General features: G+C 25.2%; 1 protein-coding gene across 2 annotated transcripts; it reads left to right on the plus strand.

Moving 5' to 3' along the window:
• The first annotated feature begins 139 nt into the window (after nucleotides 1-139).
• On the plus strand, nucleotides 140-7,926 carry LOC113552273 (amyloid protein-binding protein 2-like). 2 transcript variants are annotated; one of them, XM_026955069.1, is made up of 13 exons: nucleotides 140-251; nucleotides 1,054-1,197; nucleotides 1,272-1,460; nucleotides 4,235-4,342; nucleotides 4,449-4,572; nucleotides 4,638-4,773; nucleotides 4,848-5,019; nucleotides 5,084-5,338; nucleotides 5,409-5,533; nucleotides 5,618-5,781; nucleotides 7,091-7,275; nucleotides 7,335-7,500; nucleotides 7,584-7,926. In XM_026955069.1, the coding sequence occupies exons 2-13, from the start codon at nucleotides 1,060-1,062 to the stop codon at nucleotides 7,829-7,831; spliced, it is 2,010 nt and encodes a 669-aa protein (XP_026810870.1). In that variant the 5' UTR covers nucleotides 140-251; nucleotides 1,054-1,059; the 3' UTR covers nucleotides 7,832-7,926. The 2 variants fall into 2 exon arrangements, with proteins under 2 accessions (XP_026810870.1, XP_026810869.1); XM_026955068.1 differs by lacking the exon at nucleotides 140-251 and adding an exon at nucleotides 753-987.
• Nucleotides 7,927-14,170: the final 6,244 nt, after the last annotated feature.

The raw sequence follows: 14,170 nt of genomic DNA on the forward strand, positions 1-14,170 counted from the left end.
CGTCATTGTATAAGGTTCTATTAAATTAATCTTGTGTGTAGTGTGTAGGTATTTGTATATTTGTTAACATTCAAAACGTCGTTAAATAAGAATAAAAATAATTGATTTTTAGCTTTGTTAACGAAAGTAGTAGCATTGATTATTAATTAATAATTTTATAAAGTGTTTAAATTTTAAAATCAATGGTAAGTACCTGACAACTACTGGTATCCATGCAACATTGCAACTAGACCCAGCGCCGGACAGGCAAGGTAGGTATCGCCGTATCGTTGTTTACCGAGTTTTAGGATTACTGACGAAATGACGTTTGATAACAGCTACAGCTACTGTACGATTTAATAATTCAATTTAATTATATTGTCTTTCAATGTCTGTACTAATTTATCATTATTTTAAGAAAATAAATTCACGACCAAATACAGCCCATGTCCCCCATATTTTGAGCGGCCCGCCGAGATTTTCTCGTTAGCTTGCCGGCCTAGAAACTACTAAAATATAATTACAGTCCTGCCAGACAGATATTTAAATTTCCATTCAGTACAACAACTGTAGACTGCAGACATCGGACGGTAATCAATATTTATTGTTATTAAAATAAATTTTTTCAGCAAAAGATTACTATCTGCAGTCTGTAGGTCTGTTACTTTACGTCTCTAGTCTTTAGTTAGTATTTAGTTGTCACCAAAGGGCATAGACTTTTATTGGTTCAAAGCAGCTGCAAAGAATCACACTGTAAAAAACAAAATGTACAAGACACATTGTTATCAACGTTACTGATAACAGTGTCACGGTGATAACACAAGATTTAAGACATTAAAACATTAGACAATTAAATAATTCCAGATGGGAATTCTTTGATGTCGAATTACCTTTAATTCTTAGTTCTAAGTTGTAGTCTAGTCACAGATACGTGGAAATAATACACAAACCAATTTTAAATGAAGTCTTCGTCAAACTGTCATAAATAATATACTAGTTTGTTTCACTGTCAGTAATAATTGAATGTGGTGCACCTCTAATATAATACAGTAGAGATATAATTTTATTCTCTAGATAATTATGAGTAATTCTAGTCCTAATGTTGAGTCACTTTACAATAAGTCATTAAATCAGTTATGCTATTCTATGAACGAAGACATCCTGTTAAATGTGTTGAAGTGGTTACCACCATCAATCAGTTTGCAAATCGTGTGGAAGGTTAGAAATACTTTTGTAAAAGAAATAACATTTTGCCAATAATAAAAATGTTAATTTATTATTTTTTTTTGTAGGTCTTACGTGTAAATGATGGTAGTGAAAAATTTATTTATAATCATATGCTCCCAGATAGTGAACTATCTTCAATTAATCGAGGACGTGAAATTGCTCAAATGTCATTACACAATTCAGGCTATACAGCACCCGTCTCTTATAGACAGATGAGCTCTGAAACACATGAAGGATTTGCCACCATACAACAAGTAACTAATCTATATTTTTATAGTACCTATTTAATTATTATAGCGTTATATGAATATATGTTATAAATTAGGTCAGTATATGATAATTTATAAAATAAAAGCACCAAATCATAAAAACTTAAAATATTAATATATCACCTATCAATGAATATTAAATTAAAAAAACATAGACAAAATACAAGTATTTGTGTTTGGTCTATTTAATTATATGCATGGTTTCACTCAAGAGAAAAGTTTTTTTAGATAAAACATTTATAAACCAAATTTAAAGTATCTAATAAATAATAATTATTTAATATTACTTACTTATTATTAGTTGTAATATAATCAAAATAACAGTACTTAATTAATATCTTTCTATATTTTTTCACTAGATATTTAATACTACATACCTTTTAATCAGATCATTATTATACAATTTTATGTTATATAAATGATTAGGTAAATTGACACTTTGTACTGTTTATTGTTTGATTTGCAGTTCACTGATTCTTTGTAGGATGAAAATAAATTGGTAATAATGATGGTGAACACTTTGTACAGTAAAAATAAATTAGGAAATATATGTTAAGAGATGGGATAAGAAACCTTTATCCTAAAAAAATTCACAAAGCTGTACATATCATGAAAATAAAACAATAACAAATACACAATAGTTGAAATAATTTACCATACATTTAACATTTTAATTTATGTACAACTTACAATTGACAATGAATGATTCAAAAATTCACAAAGCTTGTACATTTCACAAAATTAAATTATAACAAAATTAATTAAATTTCTAAGTTTATGTATAACTTATAATTGTTCACACAAACTCATAATTTGTAAAAACCAATAATTTTAAATATTTTTAATACATATACTATTATATTATCTTATAATATTAATAACTATTTATTTATTTTTATTAGAAATCTACAATAAATTATAAGATTACCTGTACATACCTATTTAAATGTGTAATAATAAATTATGTTACATGTATAAAAAATTGTCTACCTAATTTAGTATAAATTGTCCGTCATGTTCATTATTTTTATTACCTATAGTAGTACAAACTGTCCCCAATTTTCATTTAATCTATGTGGCCATATAAAATGCTCTACGCCCAAATAATTATAAAAATAATACAATATATTGGCATATAATTATTATTACATCGATAAATACTAAAATATAAGCATAAAATTATCAAAATGTATTAATAATACATATTTTTTATACTAAACCTAATTTAAAATAAATATTATTTTGTAAATACCAATATGCAATATTTTCTTAAATGATATGAAGCTTAAGTTTAAACTTTCACAGATGGCCAGTTTCCTTTTGTGTATGAGCGTCACTGTTTGGATCCACTAAATTATATTTCTGATTGACTGTACTATGTTTATAAGTCGTAACATAGAGTAATATTAATATTACATTATGATTTGAAATTGGTTTCTCTTAATGTTATAAGATTGAAATCAATTTTTGTAATAATAAACCTGAAGCATATAATATATTTATATTATCTGCATTAAAGTATTTTCAGATTGATCTGGTACAGATTCTAGGAAATATTCATTACTATTCTGGTGAATTTTTCCAAACAATTATTGTTGCAGTATTATATAGTCTGCAGGAAAATTTTTGTTTTAGTTAATTGTGGGGAGCATTTTACATGAATACCATAATTATTATATATGTATTATATATAAATGTAAAATAAACATTTGCCATAATTTATTATATTTTCTATATTTACTTTTTACCCTGTTAAAATGTAGTCAATTAGCTTAGGGCTTATTCACACGTCAAAATTATTAAAAATATAATTTGGAAAACTAAAAAAAAACTTCCTAATAGAATAAACGATAATTTATTTACTTTTATGTATAATATGTAATTTATGTTAATATAAATGTTCACTTAATCAATAATATTCTAAAAATATTTGTTTGATGGGATTTTTAAAATGTTTTTTATCAAAAGATTCAATGCCCATAAACAAATATTTCATTGAATCAATACAAATAATACATCCATGAAAATATTACTTATATAAATGTATTGTAGTTAAAACTTTTCATACTTAAACTTTTGTTTATAAAAATTTTACATACATTATTCTTGATAGTTTAAATAATACAGTTGGATATTGTCATTTATCACTTAATCTAATTATTTTATTTCTTGTTAACTTAAAGTAAGGTTGAAGTCATTAACTCAAAAATTTTAAATATTTTAAGATATAATAAAAAAAAATTTATCTTATTAATCTTAAAATAAAATAAAATGAAAATTGATCTATAGTAAAATAACTTTAATTGACAGAAACATGTTAATAATAGTCTGTTCTTAAAATATATGGTTAAAATTTAATTAAGTTATTTTTCCAATAAAGCATTAATATTAATATAATTTTGTTTGTAATTGTTGTAATTTCAATTTTTTAATTAAATTTAGATTTATTTCTTCAAATTAAAGTAGCAAACTTGTATTACTTTTGTAACAAAACTTGTACAACAAAAGTAAAAACCCAATAATATAGATTTTATCTACGGAATTTGTAAATATAAACTAACAATATAACTTGTCTTTATGAATTGTGATTGATTAATTATTAAATATGTCTAACTGAATTTAAAAAATATATGTGATTTATTGGTAATTTCTTAGTGTTTTATTTTTAATTTTAACAACAATTGTGTGATGTCTTAAGAATAATTTTAGAACTGAGGTGTAATACTTATTGTTAATATATTTTGATTTTTTTTTTTTAGACTAAATTTGTTGATCATTTCAATTTTTCTCTTCATTTTGATTTAAATTTGTTTTCAAAATTTGTGGATGTCACCAACTATCGAAGTGAACTGTTTACTATTTTCCAGGTAATATTTGAATAAAACAAATTCAAAACATTTAGAAGAAGTGATTTTCACAATGTCATGTCAGTTATATAATTTATTATATTTTACCATTTATAATATTTTTTAGATTTGTGTACAAATGAATGGTTTTCAATTTCCCAAACAATTAGCTGATGAATGGATAAAAATAGATATACAAGATAACAATGACAATGTATATGTTCATCATATTGATCAAGGTCTCAAATTAGGTTTGTAAAATAATTTTTTTAAACTTTGAAAATCAATTGAAATTATGATTTTTAAATCACAATAGGAATTTTTCTTGGGGATGCCGGCTGGTTCAGTGAATGTGCTCTAGTCTTATCACACACACATCAAATAATTACTACAAAATGGGTGTGTCATGACCAAAATTTAAAACTTGTCAAAATTATTCAATGCTTAACCAAGTTAAAAAAATCTTAAACTTAAAATTATTTAGTTTCAAATAATAGTTGATTTAACAAAAACATATTTTCTCTAGGTGGTTATTAGTAGTGTCAAATTACCATAATTTTGATGAAGCTAAAGTAGTCTTACAACATATGCTACAAACTATTGGTATCATCGAAAAATTAGAAGAAAGAACATTGTGCATAGCGTATGCCTATGTAGCAGTTTCACAATATTACTATGTATTAATGGAATTTAATGAGGTTTGTCACTTAGTTTGTTGAAATTAAATTTTTTAATATTTTTATTATAAATGTAATAACTTAGGCTTGGTCATGGGCAGTGAAAGCTGTCTATGAACTTCGGGATAAGAGTGCTGATATTTTAAAACTATTGGTAATTAGTCATGCTGTTAGAGTTTGTTCTGTTTTGAACAAACTGAGCACAGCGAGAAAATTGCTTAATCAATTGCACACATACGAAAAAGAAATTGATCAAAATATTCATGTTGATATGTTATTGAATGAAGCATGCTACTCATTGAAAGCAGATTTAGCAAAAGATAGCATTAACAGTTACTATGTAAGAATTGTTTGTTGTGAAATTACTATAAAAGAATAATATTAATTAAGTTAGCATTGTTACACTATAGATTGCATTAGATTCTAGAAGAAATTTATTTGGTTATTACAATTTGCATACTGCAATTGTTTTTGTTGATTATGCATATGCTCGATATGTTTGCGATTATTCGACAACCGACTTCAATGAAGCTATGTAAGTCATAAAAAATTATTTAATTGTTGTGTAATGGTATAATAAGATATTATAACTTTTTGTAACAATTATGACTACCTTTAGGCGAAGCATATTACAAGGTATATTTATCATGGAAAAAATTGGTTTACCAAATGATAATATGTTGTTAGTAAATGCTGGACGAATAAAGGCATTGATACTAGAAGAAAAAGCATTAGACATAATGGACAGAGGTATTGATATTTACCTTCATGATGGTATCCGAGGTTTGTGCATATTTATAATTTGTTTATCATTTCATTGTTTATTTATTACTTTATAATTTATTTATCTTTTGTCTACTTAATAATTAAGAGGATGTTATAATTATACCCACATGTATATTGTGTTGTCTCTGTCTTACTAATGTACATCACAACAAATTTGTGTACTGCAGAACACATTTTTAATGTGATGTTAGCTTTAAGTAAATTTACCTATTATCAAATTTAAAGGCAAGAATATTATCTAGAAAATGTTATATGCTTTTATTGATATTAATATATTATGATTTTAAAGTGAGTTATAACTATGTAAAAAACTACAAATTTAAAATGATAATATCAATTAAAGCATATGATATTTCCTAGATAATATTCTTAGCTTTAAATATGACAATAGGTAAATTTAATTTAATATTAAAGCTAACATCACAAAATGTGTTCTGCTGAACGCTAATTTGCTATAATGTATGTTAGTAAAACAGAAACAACACATACTGGTATAACATCCTCTTAATATAATATCTTCAGAGAGGTAAATGAAAAATAAGTAACTGAAGTATAAAACACTAAATCTATAAATTTGTAGATAAAAAAATTAACAGCCATTTATCACCCAAACAGATTTAACCATCTGGAAGCTTACCTTGTATATTGAGTCAACTCTGAGTATACAAGTTTACCATCGACTATTTTTCTTATTTTGAATAGACTACAAGGTGTCTTAAAATTAAAATATAATTAATGATCTTTGCTATTAAGTGTCTATGATTAAGGGTTACTATAATATCTCCACTCTAATTTCATATATACTTATTAACTAGTTATTATTAATAGCGCTATGGTCCAAAACAACTACTTTTGATTAGTGCGCAGTACTGCACACTCATATTCTCTTGGCAAATAGAGTATACTCCATCGGTATTCTCTACTGCATTAGAAACAAAAATAGATAGAGAAAAATACTTAGTAATTTATGTTAGTAATTATTTATCATGGTTAAATTATCAGAGAGCATTTTATTATTGCGTTATGAGCAAAGAGGAAACTGTCCACAGTCGGCGAAAGTAATCAGCCCCTCAGACTACTTTTGCTGACCATAGACAGTTAACTCGTTACTTATAACGCAAAATTATCAATAATATTTAGTTATTAGTAAATAAGTTCAATTTTTTTAAAAACCTCAAGAAAATATACAAGTTTTTAAAAATATATTTTCATATGTTTAATATAAATTTAAATAGTTAATGTAGCATTATTTAAATAGTTTAATTATGATTATAGTGGTTTTAAGGATAAAATTACACTGTTTCAGATTTACAAGCAGATGGAATAAAACGATTGTTGGAAAGAATGAAGAAAAACATGTTAAATGAAGCTGAAGCCCTTCATTTAAAAGCATTACAAGTTTCTTTACAAGCAGTTGGAGTGAAAGCCCTGCTTACGGCAAAATCATACTGTAATCTAGGAAGACTTTATCAAAGCCAGGAAAAATTTACGGTATTATTTAAATTATTTTTCTTTTAAATTACTAAATTTTAAAATGTTAATGTTTATAGGAATCTGAAAAAATGCATTTAAAAGCTATTGAAATCAAAGAATCAATTTTAGGTAAAGATAACCCAGAAGTTGCTCTATCTTTAGGTCACTTAGCTAGTTTGTACACATATCAATTAAAAAAATATGAAGAAGCAGAAGTACTTTATTTGCGTTCAAAAACGATATGTAAGTTACAATAAATTAAACCAAATCTTATTATTTGAATAAAAGTATCAAATTATATAAGAAACCAAATTATTTTAATGTAGACGAAACTACCTATGGTCGACAGTATACAGGATTACTGTATGATTTCCAAGGATTGGTAGAAGTTTATCGAGAACTAAATAATACTGAAAAGTATAATCAATATACTGAAAATATATTAAGATTTCATGAAACACGTGAAGCTTGGTTACATGAGGTGCACACTGCAACTGATGAAAACTGTACTAAAGATGACTTAAGTTTAGAAAAGTTTAAATGCATACTGAATGAATGCGCTTGTGACAAGTAGTAAATTTAAATAGAAAATTAATTAGAAAACTAAAATTAAAAATTGATATAAAAATATAATATTTATTAATATTTAATTTTGTGTTTATAAAAGTAATATCAATGATATTTTATTCAGTGTTCAATTATACATTTTTATCATGTTAATATTGCTTGTGCATAACTATTATTTTTTAAATGAATAGTAATACAAAGTTGTATTTATTTGTTTATAATATTAGATAATTGTAAATTTTTATTTTATTTTTTATTATTATTAATTGATAATCAAATTAATATCCTGTATAAATATGCTTGTGTCATTACTTAACCTGATAGATAACATTTACCTAAGATCCTAATGAGTAATTTTTAATAAGGCCCATGACAAGTATATTTATTAATTGTACTACCTATATTTTTTTATATTTATCCTATAGTAATATTTTAAAATTTTTATGTTTGTGCTCATTTTACAAACATACAAATGTTCTATATTGTTGAATTTCATTGATGCATGTATATATATATTTTTTTGAATAACGTTTATGTGGTTATTAACAAATTTAAAGAGTATAGTAGAAATATTTTTAATTTAGTTATACTTAGTCAAGTGCAAACTTTATGCAGTTTTTAAAGAACATGTTTATAATTTTAAAAATTATTTTTTTTTTACATTTGATTTTGTATAATTTTAGTATTAATAATTAACTGATATATTTAATGTTATTATTTAAATAAGTAAGATTATAAATAAGCAATAATGCATATATTATTTGACAGTTAATTTTGTCAAAAGGACTACACTTGCATGCTAGTTGCATACTTGTATAGTATAATTTATATTATTATTTATGGATAAGAATTATTTATGTACTCACTACCTAAGATATTTTTAGAAAAAATGTGTTTTTCTGATTACATAAAAATTAATTTAAAACAGTGGTTCTTAACCTTTTTTGGTTCAGCACCCCTTTATTGTAATAGCTAACTGCTAACGGCCTCCACGTGCAAAATCAAATTTTCTTCCTATAAATATACAGTGGAACCTCGATTATCCAGGGTAATGGCTGGGAGGAGGGTCACATGGATAAGTGAAAACAACGGTTAATCTAAACTTTTTATAATAATGTAATTTTTTTAAAATTATAATTAGAAATACATACATACAATTTTGAAATTTTTTATTTAATTATAATTAGAAATATATACAATAATGTTATCCATACTTATTTTTAAATTTTCGGAAAAGTGAGCACGGTTAATCGCGAACACGGATAATTGAGGTTCTACTGTATACATATATTTATTTATTTATTCATCAGTATACTAAATTAAACTAAAACTCTTATTTTAAGAAGATAGTATTGGTTATATTTTACTCCACTATACAAAACAATTTTACTTTACTATACAAAAATATTATTTTTAATCTCAAAGTTTGAAAAAGCTCAACGCCCCCTTCAAAATGATCGCCCCCCAGAGAGACTGAAATGCCCCCAAGGGGGCGATACCGCCCTCGTTAAGAACCATTGATTTAAAAGTACCTAACTAATTGTTTAATTTTTTTTTTTTTTTGATAAATTGTATTTTAAATATATAGTTTATAATAAATTATTATAATATGCAATTATGTTAAAATGTAAATAGTTGATTTATTTAGTAGATATCTTTAACACGAGTCTAAATATTTCATAACTTATAATTTATAATACAATGGATATCATCAATGCTCGCTTTATTCACCTACAACATTATAACTAGGACTGAGATTTTAATGTCCTTAAAAATCAAGAAAAATGACCTTAAAAAAATGCAAAAATGACTTAAAAAACTCAAATAATGCATTTAAAAAATTTCTTCAATATGTATTTAAAATAGCATGAAATTTAAAAAAATTATATTACATATACATAAGTATTTTATTTTACTTCATACATTAATAATATACTAATAAATAAATAATTATTTTTTATTGTTATCACAAGAACGTGATTCAGGTTTTCAAATAGAAATGTCCTCCTGGTGTCCACCAATAGGTTTTTGTAGATAAAAAAGCTCCTTTTCATATATTGTTAGCATATAAATTCATAATCTATAAGCTTTAATTTTAAATTCAAAAATACCAAAAATGACTTAAAAACCCCTAAAATGCTCTAAAAAATTAGAAAAATTACCTTAAAATCAAAAATTGTCAAAAAAATGCATAATAAAATTTCTTATTCCAATTTAAAAATACCTAAAACATATTTGTAACAAAACGAGCATCGTACAGAAAGCTTCAGAAAAAAATGCAAAGTACATCGAAATCCCAGCCCTAATTATAACAAACATGCATTTTTCATACATAGTATGTAAATTTTAATTGCAAGTTTTAAGTGGTTCTCGTTTAAATCCCTTGATTTCAATTACATCAATAAATTATCATAGAGACGACTCATTTTAAACATGATTTATACATACATATGCAGTAGTTACCCCACAATGGACTCACTATGGAACCTGAGTATTTGAATCCATTAATCAAATGAGTCGATAAGGCAAAAGGTCCAATCGTGAATAGATATGCATTTTAATAAAAAAATTTTAATTGGCCAAGTAGTGATAAATATTAATTAATGTTTATGTATTTTAAACATATGATGCATATTGTCATCCATACAGACAAAAAACATGAAAATTGAGTACGATGAAAAATAAAATTTTTAAAAACCTTAATACTTTTTGATATGACGAGTTGGGGAAATGTTTTAATCGTCAACATGTAACATAATATTATATGCGATTAATTCTCAAAATTAGACTAAAAAATGTAAAAATATGCTCTTTAAAATACACATTAACCTCGTTAACCAGTATATAAAGAAGCCAAAAAAATTAATTTGGTATACTTACGTGTAGGAATAGGCAGAATAGGGACAGCCTATTTGAGTTCAAAAGCGGTGACTAGGTACTGTCAGTTAAATTATCTTTCTGATCATTTGTTGTATTCAGTCGATTCATTGTTTGGAGAGCGGAATTTTTAAGAATTTTTTTTTCGAGTGCAATTTTAAACTGGCACTAAATAACTTTGTAATCAAGGATTACAGTTTATTATGCATTGATACGAAGGTACCAGCATTATTTGACGTCATGCAATCAAATTAAAACTCGTAGTCTCATAGGTAAGTACTTTAATAATAGGTATTATATACGGTGGCGTATTCACAAGGGGGCATCGCCCCTCCAAATTCCAATGGAGTAAGGACTAATAAATGTGCGTGTTATAATTATCTAATTTTATTAAAGGCATTAAAAACTGTTTTCGGGTTTTTACTGTTATTATTTGTTTTTTCGTTTTCAACACTTGGGTAAATTATGATTTTTAAATAAAAGGACTAATTTTAATACCTAATTATTTTGTTCTCTTTTATTTTAAGGAAGTATTATAAGTGAGTAGAGTGACGTTTGATATTATATTATAAATTACAAGTTAGGTATACTAATTATTGTATAGCTGAGTTAAACAATATTTTTATTCATTTTTCAAATTAAATATATAATATTTTTTCAATAAGTTTATGATAGATTTTGTTTCAGGTAAAATTCTTGTTATTTAAACTGAGAGAAAAAGGTATCGTTTTGCATTTCAGTTCTAAGCCCTAATTTATTGCATAGGTAAGTAAAACAAAACCATCAAAACGTTTATTTTTATTTAAAAAGTGTGTTTGAACATTATTTTTCTCGGTGTATTTTATGTATTAGGTACCTATCTATTTACGAATAGTCATTAGTCACTAAATATTCTAGGTAATGATGTAATTTATATGTCAATTAAAATTTAAACTTATATACATATTAAAACATGAATAGTACTATAATAGTACCTACCTACTAAACATAATATACTTACAATAATTTTACAATTTTACAAAACTTTAAGGACTGATAGGTATACGTTAATACGTAATGTAGAGTTAACACGTGCCTATAGATTTATTATTGTTAACTTATTTGATGGTTAGAAGGGCGTCGCTTACTCCGCAACTACCTATATTTTTAAGTACGATACCTTGGTAAAAAAAAAACATTTATTTAATTGTTCACCCTCTCCTCAAAAAGACAAGTTACGCCACTGATTGCTGCACAAAGATTCTACTAACTGGCAACTAAATTTATTTTTATTTAAAAACCCTAAATCAAATTATGTGATATGAATATCCATAGGAAAAATTCCTTTACTAAACTGCAGTAACCAAAATCATAAGTAGATTATTAACAACTAATGTCTTTTATGTAGAATTCGTAAAAAATCTCATATTTCTGATGAGGGTAGTTTTCAACACCCCCTTCTCTCACACGCTTTCAAACAGTCTATAGTTGTGCCGCCGATAGTGTGTATCTACTGTATCTACTGAACAGACTCATACTATTCAGTATTCACAGTTAACAGTTTTGGGACAATATTTTTAGAAAAAAATAATAGGTAAAAAAAGTATGAAACGTAGATACTATACAATAGCTACTAATTACTACTAAGTACTAGGTAATAGGTACTACGCATTTAAGCTGGATGACCTTAAACAGATTTAGACTTTTCATAAAGTAAGAATTTAACCGAAGTATATATATATTGAGAAAATGATTGCTCTTTCGGTTCGTGAATGCTTTCAGAGCCGTAGCTAGGGATGGGCGAAACTGGCCCAGGCCAAGGGCGCAAAATCCAAATAAAATATATCATTTATTGAAATATTATATAAATTATTAATAACATAAATTTTATTTAGAATATGGGAAAAATAATTATACTAGAATAGCTACGCTATAGTACTTTATTATGGCGTATTGTGTACAAAAATATTACAATTGACAAGTGTTTATAAAATAATATATCATTTTATAAAACACAGAGACACCGAGTGCCCGAGTGATATTTTAAGAGCTGTTAATTGCCGATAATTTGTTTTTATTTTTATTTTATAGGTAGAAGCTAAAACTGCTGTTTATACCACCACCCCACCTTGGCACGCATGACAATTGTTAACTTAATGATTTTCAAAATCGATTATTATTATTGAGTTAATACTCATAGCTGCATGTTTAATTTAAAATTAGGATTCTAAATGTTTTGTTTTTATATTTTAAAGACCTTCATCAGTTTATTCATATTTATGGGTGGTAGATAACTACACCTATTTTAATATTTAGTCTTTTTGTATCAGCCCATGAAAGGAAACACTTGTGAAAGAAGTTTTAGTAAACTGAAAATTATTAAGAAGTATCTAAGGTCTACAATGTCACAGGACAAATTGACAAATATGAGTATTATATCGATTGAATGTGAATTGGCTTCAAAAATTAATTTTGAAAATATTATAGATGAATTTGCTACTAAAAAAGCACGAAAAGTGAAATTTTGAAATGTATAAAAGTACAATTATTTTTTAAATTATTATATAAGGTTATAATAAGTTTGATAGTGTTTTTTTTTTCTTATTAAATATAATAGTTATTATAATAGTTTATAAAAATAAAATAAAATAACGAATGTATAAATCTTTTATATGTGTAATTACGTGGGCGAGGGGAGGGGGTAAATAATTTTTACAAGAGCGGAAATAATTAAATGGCCAGGAGCGCAAATGAACATGCTAAGGCTCTGAATGCATAATACAACTTACTTTTTAAAAAAAATTTAGGTACATTAATTTTTTTCCCCAGTTTCGGTCTCAGATAGATGACTATTTTTTTTAAATTAAATTTCATAATGTTTGAATATTTTATTCATTTTTTATTAATAACAAAATCGACAAACTTAGAATAATTTGAAATTTACGAATAATCATCCTATATTATCTATAAAATAACTAATCCTTCTTTTTTGTAGTTATTTGTTCAACGAGATAAGATAAAAAATAATTCAAGATATCAGGATAATAAAAAATTAAAAAGCACAAAAATTAACACATTTAAAATTTGTTTTATTTATATTTTAATACCTATTTGATAAACACGAGTGTTTATTTACGTAATAGCATTTTATCTGTAATTTGTGTACAAATAGTAGTTAAACAACATTAGGGATATTTTTAGTATGAAATGAACGTGGTTGAAATTTCGTTTAAAACAGCTATTATTTGTAAATTTAAATTTACCTTAACTTTGTAGACTTTATGGTTAGAAAAAAAACTTTTTACAAAAATTGTTGAATAAATATTGTCTATATAAAACTAAAGAAAATAAGACGTCATAAATTTAAAAAAAGAAAGTAACTTGTATGATTAGAACATACCAAAATAACTTAAAATTTGAAATTTTATACATCCTTAAAAGTTAAAAACCCATCTCAATTTAAGGTCTATTCAGTTGAAATGGTTAGTGG

This window comes from Rhopalosiphum maidis, chromosome 2 (genome assembly GCF_003676215.2).
Source record: "Rhopalosiphum maidis isolate BTI-1 chromosome 2, ASM367621v3, whole genome shotgun sequence".
Taxonomy (NCBI): domain Eukaryota; kingdom Metazoa; phylum Arthropoda; class Insecta; order Hemiptera; family Aphididae; genus Rhopalosiphum; species Rhopalosiphum maidis.

Bases quoted from the DNA above. Each gene is read 5' to 3' on its own strand.
- LOC113552273 (XM_026955069.1), top strand. From the start codon at position 1,060: ATGAGTAATTCTAGTCCTAATGTTGAGTCACTTTACAATAAGTCATTA. The intron at 1,198-1,271 runs GTTAGAAATACT...TTTTTTTTGTAG, and splicing joins GTTTGCAAATCGTGTGGAAG to GTCTTACGTGTAAATGATGG. The intron at 4,573-4,637 runs GTTTGTAAAATA...AAATCACAATAG, and splicing joins TGATCAAGGTCTCAAATTAG to GAATTTTTCTTGGGGATGCC.